At 40.2% G+C, this 16,256-nt stretch overlaps 1 protein-coding gene across 4 annotated transcripts in view; it reads right to left on the reverse strand.

Moving 5' to 3' along the window:
- Nucleotides 1-16,256, reverse strand: part of LOC118118215 (microtubule-associated protein 4) — a 96,993-nt gene that overhangs the window by 68,880 nt on the left and 11,857 nt on the right. For all 4 annotated transcript variants that reach the window (XM_035171232.2, XM_035171231.2, XM_035171227.2 and 1 more), the window contains exon 2: nucleotides 9,266-9,465. In XM_035171232.2, the coding sequence (XP_035027123.1) occupies nucleotides 9,266-9,455 (190 nt within the window). In that variant the 5' untranslated portion in view covers nucleotides 9,456-9,465. The remainder of the gene's footprint in view (nucleotides 1-9,265; nucleotides 9,466-16,256) is intronic.

The following is a 16,256-nucleotide window of genomic DNA, read 5'->3' on the forward strand; positions in this document are numbered from 1 at the left end:
TCTGCCAAAGATGCAGTTTTTTGGAAAGAAGGGTCACAAATACTGTATTTTGGTTCATGTTTCTTTTAGAGGGCTTTGGTTCTTAAAGCAACACCGAACAGGAAATACATTTCATGCTGACTTTCATCAGTGGCCAATTAATACAACTTTGGTCTTCTATTGATCATTTTTTGACAGGAGGACAGGGAATGAGAGGAAAAGGGTGTGGTGTAGAGGAGTTGAATTTATCATTATACAAGGGATAGTTCACCCAAAAAATATTCCACTCGAAACGGCATCATTTATAAAATGTTTTTAGCCTAAATGTCTGCTGTTATCCTTCTCCTAGTTACTGCTGCAGTTATCGTGAATTCTCGAAATACTTGTGAGTTCTCGCGAGACAAGATCAGCGAGAACTTGCGATAGCTGCAGTTACTGCAGCAGTAACTAGCAGGAGAATCAGAGCAAAGATTTTGGCTTAAAACATGGTGTAAATGACGCCGTTTCGAGTTGAATTTGAATGTCGGGGCTTACGGACACTTTGATGACACCACAGGAGCAGTATGGAGGCACTTTATGTTTTTTTCTGTTGATATTTTACCTTTGAATAAGTGGTCGCCATTTACGTCAATTGTATTTGGCTTCAAAGCTGTTTACCCCTGAAACTCCAAAAGTGTTTTGTGGACTCAAACACTTCACCCACCCCTCCATCGTCATAGTGGTAAGTAGATAATAAGTGGTTTTCATTTTTGGGTAAACTATCCCTTTAAGGTGATGGTGGGATATATATAAAGTGAGCACGCGTTGCAAGAAATACATAAAAAATAACAAATCAATGAAATAAAGTGCGAGAAAAAGACGTGTGATATCATATGGTGAATACTTCAAATAATGCCATTAAGAGCATCACAACGAGCTACAGACACTGTGTAATACTGGAGCAGTCCCAGGGCCACTGAGTACATGATGCAAATCCTGTGACTGGCAGACTGAAAAGTGCTGATACCTCTGGGAGATCTGCTTTTCTACGCTAACAAACAGGTTCCTCTCAGGATTATACTCTTTCCTCTAGTGCGTATTAAACCGCCCTTCAACTAAGTGGTTCCACGTTGTCAAGAGAGCTGAGAGGAGAATCAGCAATAGAGAAGCAAAATGTGTGTTTATAGTGATTACAGGGTCTCACTAGATTTAGCCTGACCCGTGTTGAACGATACGACCAACAGGGTTGGGCGATGTCCACTTAACAGCGCAATGGACAACTCCGTCGGGGGGGAATGGTTTAAACAAAGTTTCCTACTTTACTCGGAGGCGCACGCAGAAAGACACACACACCGACACAGACTCAGCTGACGTCTCTGACCCGCTACAGTTTGTACATGGATTTGTTTGAAATGACGCCACAATATCAACACTGATCACCACATAATGATCCAAACCTTTTCTTAAATGAGTAAATTCTTCAGCTCGTACTGACTCTGCTCGCTCTCTTCCTCTCTCTCACACACACCGACACACACACACAGTGTCATCGGACATGTGTGTAAACTCAGACATGGGTAAAAACAACAGAATTTGTAAACTTAGATAATGTATGGAGAGAAGGAGGAGATGGCAGCGTGCTCGGTTTGGATCGATTCAATGTTGGCTCAACATCATGATGGCAGCCAGCCATGTCGATGGTTGATGGAATCGTCCATATGTCATATTATTATTTATTTGAAGTCTAAAAACAGATTTTTGTTTCTGAGTGCAGGTTGTGGTTTCAAGCTCTTCTTTATGAGCAGAGAATCACAAACAAATCTGAGGTTGATCAATTATGTGTTATACCTCCTCACGGTGTCTACACTAGCATTATATCAGTATATAATGAATCTTTACTATATTGCTTTTCATAGAAAGGATATTTCCGATAACTATTATTATTGTTTTATCACCCACCTTTAGGTTTGACATGTCTAATGTCTCGGTTCTTTGCATCATGTTGGTCTGACCTGAGCCCAGTAACCTGGAAATCTCATATTACTGTCAATGAGAAACTTAAAGGGGACATAGCATGCAAATTCCACTTTGTTAGTGCTTCTACAGGTTAATGTGGGTATCTGGCATGTCTACCAACCCAAAATCCTGGGAAAAAAACACTCGCGTTTTGTTATAGTTCCTCTAAGTCAGAAACATCATGCTTGAGTGACTCGAATGAGCTTCCTGGGTTTTGTTTAACAAGGCACTGGAAGTCTCCTACATGGCCTTGGGCCACCCCCACCTCATCCCCCCGTCCCCCACACTCGTTACACCCGGTTTACACCGGACGCAGCGAGGCTGCGAGGCAGCGCAGCGCCGTTCCCAAGCGCGCAACCGCCTGGCTGTTCACACGGGACGAGCATTTCTCCGCGCCTCAGCCCCATAGACTGTATATATAAGGTCACTCTGTGGAGGGCTGTTTTATACAGGGTAAAAAGGGTGCTGTTTTAAATGATCCTTGTGGTATTTTGACCAAAGTATGTTACAGACATTTCATTAAGACCCCAAGGAACCATATCAACTTGTGGTAAAATGGGCATACAATGTCCCCTTTAAAGCATCTCATGTAAAAAAAACTAACTTTATTGTCCTTCATAAATTGACACCCACCCTTTTTTACTCAACCTTACTTTCCAGAACTGTTCCGTTCTCATTTTCACAGTGTGTCTGACTGTCAATTCAACCATGCTTTACATAGACATGAACCATTTCAATTTGTAGAATAGATTTAAAAATGAGTCAAATTCATTCATTAAGCTTTGCTGCCTTTATAGGTTTTCTTTCTGGCCTGTTTGTGACACGACAAGCGTCTGCACAATAAAAAAAATGGTGACGCACTCCAACATGTGCTGACTCAGCAACACAGTTGACTTGGCTGACTCACTGTTCCAGAGACGGTGACAACTTTTCACTACTGTGAAATGTAATTTGCAGACACGTACTTACATCAAATGGGTAAACAACGTACCTCTGCTTGCGCACACTGTTCATAATTCATCATGATCACATAAGAACTTGTTATTTTGGATTAAGGGAGAAGGAATAGTGTGCAGTAATTATACAGATACAGTTTATTCTTCATATATTGTAAGGCGCCCTTAGGTGTCTAGAAAGTCTTAGAATATGTTATTATTATTACTATTTTTAATTGTTATTATTGCTTTTGTTGTTGTTTATTAAGTTCCCCTCACAACACCCTAGAAAGATTCAATAAGAGATTTCAAATGATTTGGATCAGATGAGATTCAGTTTCAGATCAGATGTGACTGAAAACATTTTTTAGTCCAGCCTCCCATTGTTGTAATGATTCTACCATATTCCCACATCCCAGCTTTTATGTTGGTGAGTACAACATCAAATTAATGTTGTGATGAACGACTTGTCATTTTCCTTCTTAAGCTCCAGCCATCACATTGTGCAACAATGCTACAAGTCACACATTACAAGCCCAAAAAGCCATTAAAGGTTTTAGCTCTTAAACCGGGGCTAAATCAATGCTATTTGTTGTTTGCTCGTAGCAGGAACACTCCCTCTTTGTGTTACTATTTTGAGCTGTGCTACTGAATAATTTATACAAATCTATATCAGTGTGATGCATCCTACTTACAGTGTGTGGGGAGCGCAGTGGAGGTGGAGCTTTGTAAAATGTATTACTCCATCGGATTTCTCTTACATCTAATTGCCTGTAGATAAAGGCAGCTGGTTGCTAGTTGCTTCCATTAGTTGGTTTGAGTTTGTGTGTCAGGTATGGAAGTCAATTAATGCCACAACCTGTGCTTTACTCTTTTGCCTCAGTGCCTCTCTGTGATGAACTATAAGCTACTGTTGGTCAAACCGAGCCTCAGATACACACACATACAAATGCTACTGCAGAGTTCAATGTGTTGGTCACATGCACACACACACACGCCCACTTTTCTCCCCCCCTTGTCTCAAGTGCACATACTGTATGCGCACACACTGCGGAGATGTGTTATCATGCCTCAGCAAACGCAGCAGCAGACTGCAGTGCAACTCCACCTCTATTCTGCTGCTACAGGATCTCACAGTGGATTAGATTTCAATCAGGCTCCATATACACTGTACACCCGAACAAAGGAAGTTTAGAATGGTGAAATGGTCAAACTTTACATAAATTGCATATGTTAATTACAAAAATGACAATGTAGAACGAGTATAATCTGTGACATTCACACATTTAACGATGGCTGCAGGGCAAATATTCACATTCATACATGTTAACTTTACTATCTTAAAACAGGAGAAGTACAGGCTGCCACAGAGAAAATATTAAAAAACAATACCTGAAATGATAAAAGATGCTATTTATTACAGAAGTTACATAAAGCATTTTATTTCTACCTTTTATATACATCAAATCAATTACAAATTGTTAATGATTATAATTGAAGCATACCAAAAAACTGAAATACAGTGAAAACCAGATCAGGGATATAGTGATCAATCGTTTATATGGATCAAAAAGTTTGGGACAGAATCGATCCTAAACAAATGATGTTTAAGTAATTATAGTGATAAAGTAATCTGCTTACAGTGATCATTTTGGGTCTTTTTTCACACGTTTGGACAGTAAAATTGTTATTTTTTACAGTTTTTACCGTCTCTCTCAGTTATTTACTGCTCCTCTCTGTATCATTCGCGCTGCTCACTGCCAACCGAGTCGAGCCAAACCGAGCACGCCCCGTCGTGTCCACTGGCTCTCCATACATAGTCTAAGTTTACAAATTCTGTCTTTATTATCAAGTCTGAGTTTACACATGTGTCCGATCTGTTTGTGTGTGTGAGTGCGTGTATCAGGGTGTGTGTCTCAATGTGAGAGAGAGAGAAAGAACGTGAGCCAAGCCAGGACAAGCTGAATTATGAATGAATGCGCAGCTATAAAGAAAGATTTTACTCATTTATGAAAAGTATCGATCGTTATGTGGTCAGAGTTGTCCACCTGTGTTTGTGTTCGCAAGTCAGTGCAAGAGGGAAAGAGAGAGAGAGAGAAGTAAGCAGCTTAGTCAGGGTGTTAGTGATATTAATAATAGTAATGTGATATCATCCTTATCTTAAAAACTGACGTTACCCTACCCATAGTTTCTGGGACTACACAATTCGTTTATAGTAATCTACCACTTAGTGATCAATTTGCCTAAAGGGTGTGTATGAAGGAGTTTCTGTCAGGCTGCATAAGGCCCTTCGTCAACATTGCTTGGCAGCCTTTATGTCGCCTGAGAAACAAACTTTGGGCAAAGAAAAATAGTTCCAAAGCACTTGCTACAGCTCAGTAAGCACATAGTAATAAATAGACTGACTGTTACTAAGAGAAGAGGATGTGCACACAGCAATGAGAGCGCATCATTGTAGGTGCAGATAAAATCCAGATGTTACTCCCACACATTCATTTACATTTAGCCACACATGTGTGGACAAATTACAAATCTGAATCCATTCATCCTAAGTTTTCTTGGGCTAGAAAATTGGGTTAAGCAACTCCAGTCCACAAGGTGGTGGTAAAGCAGCTGCAGCGGTTTAGGAAAAGATGAGGTTTGAGCTTGAGTCAGGTTTATTTAAACCTTTCCTCACTGCTGCAGCTTCAAATTGCTATATGGCCTCCACATTGTTAAAACAGAAATGAAAGGAAAAACACACATTTGTAAATCAAGTTAAATGAGGAAACAAGCAGAAGAGGAAGAGGCAGAGAATGAAGAAAATAAAAGAGACAGTTACTCAAAGAAAAGGGAGAGAGATGGGGAGACACTCATCAGGTATGTACCCTGATCAGTCAAAATTCGGATAACCATAGAATATGCTTCATCTGCGGTGGGACTGTACGTAAGCCAATACGTCACCAGTGTGAGCAACTTATTATGACCCATAGTTGCATTTAATTGTCCGAAGACCTCTAGTAGTCGTCGTATTTATGAAACGAGCAAAGGAGTAAGTCAAAACACGTGACTTTCCCACAGGAGACAACATTGTTTCTATTAACAATGAGGTCCTTACCTTTGGGAACTGTTTGTTTTAAGTCAAACCCCAATCTTGTCATGAAACTAACCAAATAGTTTTCTTGCCTAAACCTAATCAGACCGTTCCCATTCCACAAACTTGACTTATTGTTTCATCTGCAATAAAGGTCCAGTACACGTGCCACTCGTGCGCTCCTATAGGTTACATCCGTGGGTAAAGGGACATGAGACTTAAATTGTAGGACTTGGTTCCTGCAGTCATATCATATTATTGTCGCCATTCTGCGCAGCAGAAGCAACACAACAAAATGTGTTTTTGCTCAAACATATCAATTATTGATGCTGTGAGACAAAAAACCTGTGAATAGCGCATCGTCAAGTAGCAACCTACTGTCTGAGCAAGATTTTGTCCAGTTGGAATGAGTGAGGCAGTGAAGACAGCTCTGTGCATGTTATAGACAAACAGCATCATAGCTCAAATCAACTGTCCATCATCTGTTTTCCCTGTTCTCCCAAAACCTAAACAGTCCTCCAATGGTCATTGTATTGTGTACAAACTACAATCCAAAACTAAAAGTTACATACTTTACTCCATTTTCTAATAAAATGAGGTTCTACAAAAAATCTAATACAGTATAACTAAATCATGTCTAATTCATCACTGTATAGCTGAAAACTGTCAAACAACAGAGTTCTACTTTTACCACCTGTACAAGAGACAATCATCTACCTTAAATGTAAAGAGCTGTTAAAACCACTGTGTTAAGCGGGTACTATTTAATGTTTGACCAATGCAGGAGACCTTGACGCTGATGGATTATAGAGATGACACATTGCAATATACAGCAGCCTTGGCTCAACACCCATCTCCACAACCTAAGTATCAAATTACCTCTATACTTGTTCTCTTGAAGAAGGAAAGTGCTGGACTCAGAATGGATCCTTCAGGGGCTCAACCTTTGGCCCCTTGGTTAAAATACCATCACATGTGATTCAGTGGTGTAATGTGTGCTGGACTGAGGAGTAGTGCTATTAAAACATCTGAGAAAACCCTGTGGTAAAACATCTGCTGTCAGCTCACAGCCTGCTCCACAGTATCAACAGGAACGCAGCCTACAGGCCCATATAGTCACCAGGGTTTTAAAAAGTCGGGCCGAGAAACTGACACACACACACACACACACACACACACACACACACACACACACACACACACACACACACACACACACACACACACACACACACACACACACACACACACACACACACACACACACACACACACACACACACACACAGTGTCACACACTGCCGCAGTATATGTGCCCTGCTATTGGTGATCATCATCATACCAGCTGTGCATTGGCATGTCAGCCGCTATGTGAGAGGTTATGACAGGCTGGTGGTTTGCATGCAACAGAGTCTGATGTGCCACCTTTGTTTAGTGTCACATACGTCAAACCTGCCAACATCTTATCCATATATATGACGCTATCCGCTCTCCGTCACTAACCTTTATACTATATGATTAGCATGAATCATGATGAGCAAGTTATGAGGCTGTACGACATATGCATGAGATACAAGGTGATTTCAATAAACTGATCTTAGTGTCAGAAAAGACACAGTTTTGTTTTGAATGCCTGTGGTACTTCCCTCAAACAAAGAATGGCTGGAGTGAAAGCCTAAATAAACTAGTTTACTCCATATTAATGCGCAGATCTGCATCCACACAATGTCCATCTCCTCCACTCTGTTATGTGCCGTGATATAGTGCTTGTAATGGTTTGGTAATATATATTGTTAATAAAAGGAGCTCGACCCATTTGACCAGGCTTTTATTAATATGTCCCCTGAAGCATTGGTATTATTTTGTCACAATGACATGCTGGTTTGGAGTGTTAGCATGTAACACAGGAGGTGAATATTACGTATTCATGTGGTCAGGCTTCTAACGAAACAGAATTTGACCAACATGGCCTGTTGTCCAGTGTCATGGTTTAGAGCTGTTGCAAAACTCTTGGTTGCCCCAGCTCTGGGCTGTTGTATGTAGAACACTGACAGCAAGACAACATTTAGCCCACTGGACCAGACTGGGCCACTGGCTGAGGGCCAAGTGTGTGTGTGTGATGGTGAGGATGCTAATACAGCACTGTAGGATGACATAGCACAGGAAGGAGTGGCACAGAGACGGAAAGAAAGAGCAAACACACGAGTTTGGGAAAAAGGAATAAGAGATAGAATGAATGGATGTCACAGCCAGGGACGGCAGAGGCAGGCACTTATTGAAAAGAGTGTTTTTGCTCCAGCTTCAAGCCCTTTGCTTGGAGAGCCAAGTTGATATGTGAGACAAAAACACATTAAGAAAAGAAACTCAACACAATATAAAAGACAAATTAAAGTTAGATTTTAAAGAATAGAACAAAAAAAAGATACATGATATAACTACACAGTTCAAACTGGTCTTCTGACACCGATGATGAACCTTAATACACCTATGTTGTAAAATCCCTGGAGCCAAGCAACGTGGAAAATGTTAACTATTGCTACCTTTCCTACATCAACCATTGTGACTGATGTGGGTCCCATTCTGGCCTCATGACCACCCAGCTCTAAACTTAATACAGTGGTGGACTTGTGTTCAGCTTTCTTTTCAATTACACTGCAAAACTGACTGAGATATATGCTGCTGGTGGTGGTGAGGAGAGACCTTTTTGAGCAGAGTTGACCAAAGTGCTGCAAAATAAAATCACAATAAGAGAAGATAAAAACAATATAATAAGTATAGTAAAAGCCGATAAAATAACAACAGAATGAAAGAAGAAAACAAAAATCAAAGAATAGTAAGAGCCACCCAAAAAGCTTAAGATGAGCCTAGTTTATTGTATATCCATTGACATGAGCTGCATTTTGACCAAAGTACCTGGGACATTCTTCAAGGAACTAAAAGGTTCTGCAGAACATTGTTCACCTGCATTTCCTCAGTGGTACATTTTCAACACAATTTCTGCAAGAATTACTAGTTCCTTGCAAAAGTTAATGTGGTGGCAATGCAGATATTGCTCCAAATAAACCAGATGATGAGCTGGTAACGCATGATGGTGAAACACAGGTTGATACAGATACATTATTGAGGCCTGATTCAAGATCCAGATGTGACTTTCTTTTCTTATGAGGTAGTTCAGCAATAAGACAGATATTCTAGTGCCTGAACTCCTCCACAGACAAATATTTGTCCTAAAGAAGCCCTCACTCCCTGTTCAAATCTTTCATAGACGCTCAGGGGGACATACCGCTCTTGGTGTCCTTTCCATCCAGTAAAGGTCGGTAGTCACTCTTGGAGACTGTCTCTGCCACTTTGTCATCATAGCTCTCTTTCTCCAGTGAGGCCATGAAGTCTCTCTTTAGCAAGGCATCGGCAGGGGCCCCGCCTGGGACCCCACTTCCACCCCCACCCAGAGCATCTCGCAGTGTCAGGTCCATAGTCCTGGTACTGTGGAGAAAATGGAGAAATAGGTGTGATTACTTTCATTGTTCTTTGCTTATTGCTATTTTTTCTATTATCTCTTTTCCCACTCCACTTCACAGGCTCACCGTACATGTCATTGGTGTGAGACTCACCACTTCACACCTTCTACAAACCCAATTCAGATGACTAGTTCACACAATTGACCGAAAGCTTGCAGGTGCAGTCTGATAATAACAATCCTCCAAGAACAAAGAAAACTGAAACATCATAGACTACATCCAAACTAATACGTAATAACGCCCAGATGAGCATTTTGGTTACGTATCAGAAATAATCTCCCTCCAGAGTAACACACGTGATAACAAATTTTATTTGTTTAGCCCATATTCACGAATCCCAATTTGTTTAATAGGGCTTAAACAAGGTGTCACATCCTCTGCCCTTAACCCTCAACAAGAGTAAGGACCATTAACATGACCATTCACGTACACTGTGCGTGTGTCGGTGTAAAACAGGAAGCAGATTGTCTACGAATCAGGAGCAACAATGGTGAAAAGAAAGAGCAGGGATTTATTTTTCCTGTACAAATGACGGAAGTGAAACTGTTACTGAAAGTGTTAACAACGCTTGGCATTTGCCGCAGGTAGTTCAAGTTGTCACTCATAAGACCCAATCAGGAAGCAAACGTTCCCAAACATCTGTTTTTTGCACATCCAAACTAAAAACTCAACCCGGGGTTATTAAACTGAAACAGGGCCAGCAATATTTCCAAAAGTCTTAGTTTCAGCTCAAAAACTCTGGAGTTGTGTGGACACCAGGTAAAAACGTAGCAACAGTGATGTGTTACCAAATTAAAACATATTAGAGTATATGGAGCCATACTGGCCGTAAGGTTTCTGTTTCCAGTGTTTCACTCTCTCCGGTCTCTGTTAACTCACTTCGGTAAAACAATGCTCTCCTTTGAAATTTATTTCTTTTCATTATGCCAGATACAAAAATAATCCTTATTAAATAGCAGTCAAGAGCATTTGTGAATGTAGGTTCAGAGGCAGGAGAAGTGAGATTGGAAAGGAAGGTTCAAACAAACTTGAACTGAGGTTTAAATTGAGCATGGAGGAGTTTCCCTCTTGTGTATGAATGTGAAAACAGTCATTTAGTGTGAAACTCTTCACATACATTGTTCTGCACAGTGAAAGTCCAACATTCAAGTGAAGTAACAAAAAGCAAAACTTGGAGCAGAGGGGGACTGTGTCTAGACTTAATCAACTTGTATAGAATGAAATTGGCTTTTTACTTAGTCGACCTTATATATAAGCTATGTATGTACTATATGTACAGTATATATGGCCCAACCAATATCTCTACTTGAGAGCTTAGAAAAACAATAATTCCAAAATCAAACAGACTTTTGATACGTTTGATAAAAATGTGTAGTGGTAAAACCCCTGTTTTGATGCACTAGAGGTGAGTCTGCAACAGGAGCTGCCTGACAGATGAAAGCTGGAGGAGGAAAGTGCAGGAGGTAGAAAACGAGAGGAACCTGCAGAATGAGGAGGAATAGAGGAAGAGAGAAAGTCAGAGTGACGAGCAGATCAGCCTCCTGACCTCCAAACAGCTGCAGGTGCGATGCTTCAGCTGATCCTTTCACTGCAGAATAACGGCTAGCTTGTTTCTGATTGATAGAGAATTTGTGTTTGCATGCTGAACAAGACTATTTCTTATTTCAGAAGCTTGTCAAACACACAGAACGAGTAGGAGGAGAACAAGACAGAAAAGGAACAGGAGAACAACAGTAAAAAGGGAGAAAGGATGGAGAAGACAGACAATGAAAAGGTGGAGGAGGAGACAAAGATGAGTGAAGGTAAAGAATTGAATACGAAAAACAGAATCCAAAAACAGCAGGACATCCCTTCTCCTGTAATAACCAATAATTTGTCCTATCCTACCTTCCTGCCTTCACTCCCCACTCCTCCCTCACATTCCTACCCACAATCCAGCCCCTGTTTCTCCTTGTATAGGTTTTTCATATTTCAAACATGTAAATGGTTCAATACAGTTCTATTGGACTGTTGTAGAAAATAGGAGTCAATATGTCCATATAAAAATTGTAGGTTTAAAAAAAAAAAAAAGATGGTTGGATTTTTTCATTTGATTCAGATTATGACTCTTTTCAGAGATTAGATTAGTTTTAGTGCCCAGAAGAAAGCACCGGGTTGACAGGGTTTATTCTGAGAAAAGTGAGGGTCAAACCTAAAATATGAATTTTGGATGATCTGATTGAAAAAGCCTCTGATGGTAAAACCCCTGAATCAACTGTATTCAGCACTGTAAACAAATGAAACCCCAATGTCCTAGAAACAATATATACCATCAAATAGTCCATATTTTTTGATATTATAATCTATGCACTTGTGTTTAAATTGAGGGAATTGCCATTTAATGTAGTTTCAGTCAAAGACTGACTATTGCATATGTTTCTTTAACTTCCCAGACGAAAACATTCGGATAAGTCTCAATAGAGGGTTCACTGAGGGAGGAGCAGACTGTGTAAAAGAACATGAGAGGCCTGTTGGTTATTTTTTCACCTTCACTCACTTGTTAGATAAACACAACAACTCAGTGTACGATACAGCTGTTTACCTCACTTTATGGACCAGACTGAAACATACCTCATTTTAGTTATAGTACATTTCTATTAAATTTATCTTCACCTTTCTGCTATTCATCATTTCCCTGAATTGACTGCAAAGACATCGAATGTCCTTTCAAAATATTTTTGATTGACAGATTCCGTTACGCGGGACCCTGTACTTCCTCAATATGCTGTCTTAAAACTTCTCGAACCTACTGCACATCTTATACAGAGAATGCAACACTTTGATCAACAGAGATGTTGTCTGACCAAGGTGGAAAGAAGAAAACTTGAACCAATTTGAGATAAGTCCCATTGTAACTTCCACGTTTACCTGAGTCAAGTGCACTTTAAAAACCACACTTGCCTGCCGCTAGCTATAGCCGTTCACCCGTCAGAGATCCCAGGACTATCCACAACTAGTGCACTGCCCCTTCCTAACCTGCCTGTTCTATTTCTCTGAAACGGTAAAAGTAGGCTGCAGCAAGTAAAGACCTGCTGCAGGACTCGGTCTACAGAACCCTGAAGCTGCACCACTGCTGCTCCACAATGAGCTGTTCAACTGTTCAAATTCAAAATGAAGCTCGACTCCGTATGCAGAAACCCGTAGTTTTGAATAAGTTGTTGTTGCAGTTATCATGAGCAGGCTGTTGTTGTGACTGAGGACTTACACGACGAGTCCCAACCGCCACTGTTACAGAGTGCTGGTTGACTGTTTATTCAAATTTGATCATGTGTCTAAATGCACACCAAATTCAACATTGCACTTCCTTGGGCCCTTAAAAATACTCGTGCCAGCAAGTGTGAAGCCGATAAGATGAAGGGTTCTCGAGATACTTTGGCCAAATACAGACAGACAGACTGACAGACAGAGATTTCTGGAATTAGTAGGTTAATATACAGTACATGCATAAATATACAGAAGATGCAAAGCTCCAGACTTTGTCAACAGGACACTTATACTGTAGTAGCATAACGGTCCTTTAATGGGACAAAACTGCTGCTCTGAGATCAAATAAGGAGAGCTATTGCTTTCACTATGGTATTGTTCTAATTAGTGTCACATACTGTTGTATACTAATGTACATGACTCTATATTTACAGAAATCAGATGCAAATACACCAGCCTATCTGCCACATGAGCTGTGACGGAGTGATTTCTGAAAGAACTGCAAAGACAAACAGGGACAAAGTGAAAAAGTCAATCTGCTTCATCTTGACATAATCTTAATGATTTGTCAATGACTTGCAAAGTGAGTTTGTATTTGAGTTACACTTCATTACTCCTGCCAAATGCCATAAGCATAAAACATATAAACTGGTCCCATCTCATAGACAGCATGACCCCTGAACAAACTTCCCTTTCTCTCTGCGGTTTGTGTTTATCCCTCCATCCACCCTCCAAGCAAACAAGCTGTCATTGTCTTGTGACTGTACCAAACACACACACACACACACACACACACACACACAGCACACACACAATGAACTCAATAATTTAATCTTTTCAATAAGAAAATGAACCAATCCTAAATTGGAGCTTCCTACCCTCCATTACCCTCTTGGCCTATTATTCTGCAATATTTACCGCTCCACTGGAGAGGTTTCATAAGCTAGAATATTCAGGAGGCTGGACCTGCTGCTCTATGTTTTCTCTCACCCATTAGGCCTGAGATTACTCAGAATCACATTTTTGATTTTCCTTTTTATTTAATTTACATATTTTAAATATCCATGACAGGTTGTGTATGTATATAAAAAATAAATTGCTGAAAGTTTTGACCTTGTTTTTATTGATTCTTCCAGTCCTTTAGCAACCACATGGAGAATGGACCTCAGCAAAGCCCATACTACACCGCATAATGAATACAGGAACAGGAAGAGCTTTGTGATGCATAGGAGACTTCAGACTGGGCTGATCAGTTACCTCCTTCATGAAACTTGGACTTCAGAGCACACTTCATTGAGTTGCATTGATTTCCTAGAGACTTAGTCCAGCCTTTACCTAGGACCTAACCTCAGAACGCCTTAAAATGTAAAGATCATGTAACGTGGACTCTTTGTCCCCATAGAGAAGACATGTCTGCTTACTGTGCACACAGATTCAGGTCGTCACAACATGAGTAATACCAAAACCACCTACATTCAGAAAACAAATAACTAAACTTCTGTATATAGTCTCATCAACTTAGCAAATAATTTACCATTTGTGCTTTGTGTTTGTTCCTTCTGGCTGGTCTGTATTAAACTACTTTTATATTTTAATAAATTTGATGAGATTGACTTTTCTAAAATTTAGCTGAAAACCCTGAATAAACCTTCAGAATGACATTTGTAAAATACATTTCTAGAAAACTTAATTTCTTACAGTGATGATGCATTTAGTTTGGAGCTGGAATAATGAGTCTATTCATTAATTAATTAATTAATTCATAATGTAAATTGAAGATAAAATATTATCAAATAGCTTTTTGAACTTTGAACAGCAATAAGGTCAATATATTTAAGTTTAGCTAAATGAGTCTTCCTGAGCTTGAATAAACAACGATGCAACTGGTTTTCATCTTTTCGGACATTTCTGTCGATCAGTCGATACATCCACAAAATAAGCCTCAAAAGAAAATACTCATTAGGTCCAACAACTCACCATTAAGGTCTTAACTGCAACACCAATGACTGACTTCAGGTCAGCTTGAACTTGCTCAGAGATGCTCAAAATGAATGGTACACACAAACATTGCGTAACTGGTGGTTAGCAAAAAGCTAAGTGTGTGTATATGTGTGTGTATGAGATAGACAGAAAGAGAGAGACAGAGAGAGCGAGAGAGAGAGAGAGAGAGAGAGAGAGAGAGAGAGAGAGAGAGAGAGAGAGAGAGATAAAACTATGGCGATGAGGAGGAATCGTCGGACAGCTGTTGCACTCTGAGGGATTAAAGACTATCTCTGTACCCACAATCCCCTGCTCCAACATCCACCACCCCGCCCTCTCTGAGTAATCATCTCATTCTCCAAAACACTGACAGTTCTCACGCAAGTACACACACACACACACACACACACACACACACACACACACACACACACACACACAAACACACAATTGTACTTCTATCTCTGTGAGGACACTAATTGACATAATGCATCCCCTAGCCCCTTATACCCAAACCTTAGCCATCGAAGCTGAAAACCTACCCTAAACCTAATTCTAACCTGACCCTTAAAACCAAGTCTTAATCCTTGAACAGCTTTTCGAATGAGAACTGGTAAAAATGTCAGATCTGTAACGGAAACTAAAAGAAAAAAATAGCATGTGAAGTTCCGGCCACCCATTAACCAGAAGGTTGGTAGTTCAGTCTGAACTCTGAAGTAACCTTGGGCAAGATACTGATGTCCTATTGCCCCTGGTGGTAACACGTGATGGCAGTGTGTGAGTACAGTGGCTGATAAGACTGGAAAGTGCTACATAAATACATTTAACATTTAATTTACCTAAACATGTTCCTTATCGTAACCATGACCACTAAGGTACTCTAAACTTCAATATATATTTTTACCCAAACCATGATTATTTACTATCCCAAGTTGTTTATCTTCCTAAACCTATCCAAATGACCATTTAACCGCGTTCATTATTGTATCAATGACAATGAAGGTCTAGTGCGTCTGCCACCAAAGGGGCAGTATTTCAGGAGATGCTCTCAGGGGTCGCATCAGGGTTTATAGGGACCAACATCCTACATTATATTGTTGTTTAGGTTGAAGGACATCATGGTTGCATGAAGAATGGTGTCCTTGGCATGACTGAATGCTATTCAACCAGATATGGTGTTCTAAAAATACATCACTGCACGCCTGGAGTTTGCCAAAGGGAACCAAACTGTTACATAATTGATCTTGTCTTAAAAGAGTTTATTCACCCAAAAATGAAAATTCACTCATTATCTTCTCTCCACTATGCCGACGGAGGGGTGGGTGGAGTGTTTGAGTGCACAAAACACTTTGAGTCTCAGGGTACACAGCGTTGCAGACAAATCCAATTCAATTGATGTAAATGGCGACCACTTCTTCAAACTTAAAAAAACTACTGAAAAAAACAGAAAACGCCTCCATACTGCTCCTGTGGTATAGCATGTTTTTAGGCAAAATGTTTCTCTGATATCCTCCTCTGGAGCTGCCTTCACGT

Source organism: Hippoglossus stenolepis, chromosome 11, assembly GCF_022539355.2.
Source record: "Hippoglossus stenolepis isolate QCI-W04-F060 chromosome 11, HSTE1.2, whole genome shotgun sequence".
NCBI classification, from domain to species: domain Eukaryota; kingdom Metazoa; phylum Chordata; class Actinopteri; order Pleuronectiformes; family Pleuronectidae; genus Hippoglossus; species Hippoglossus stenolepis.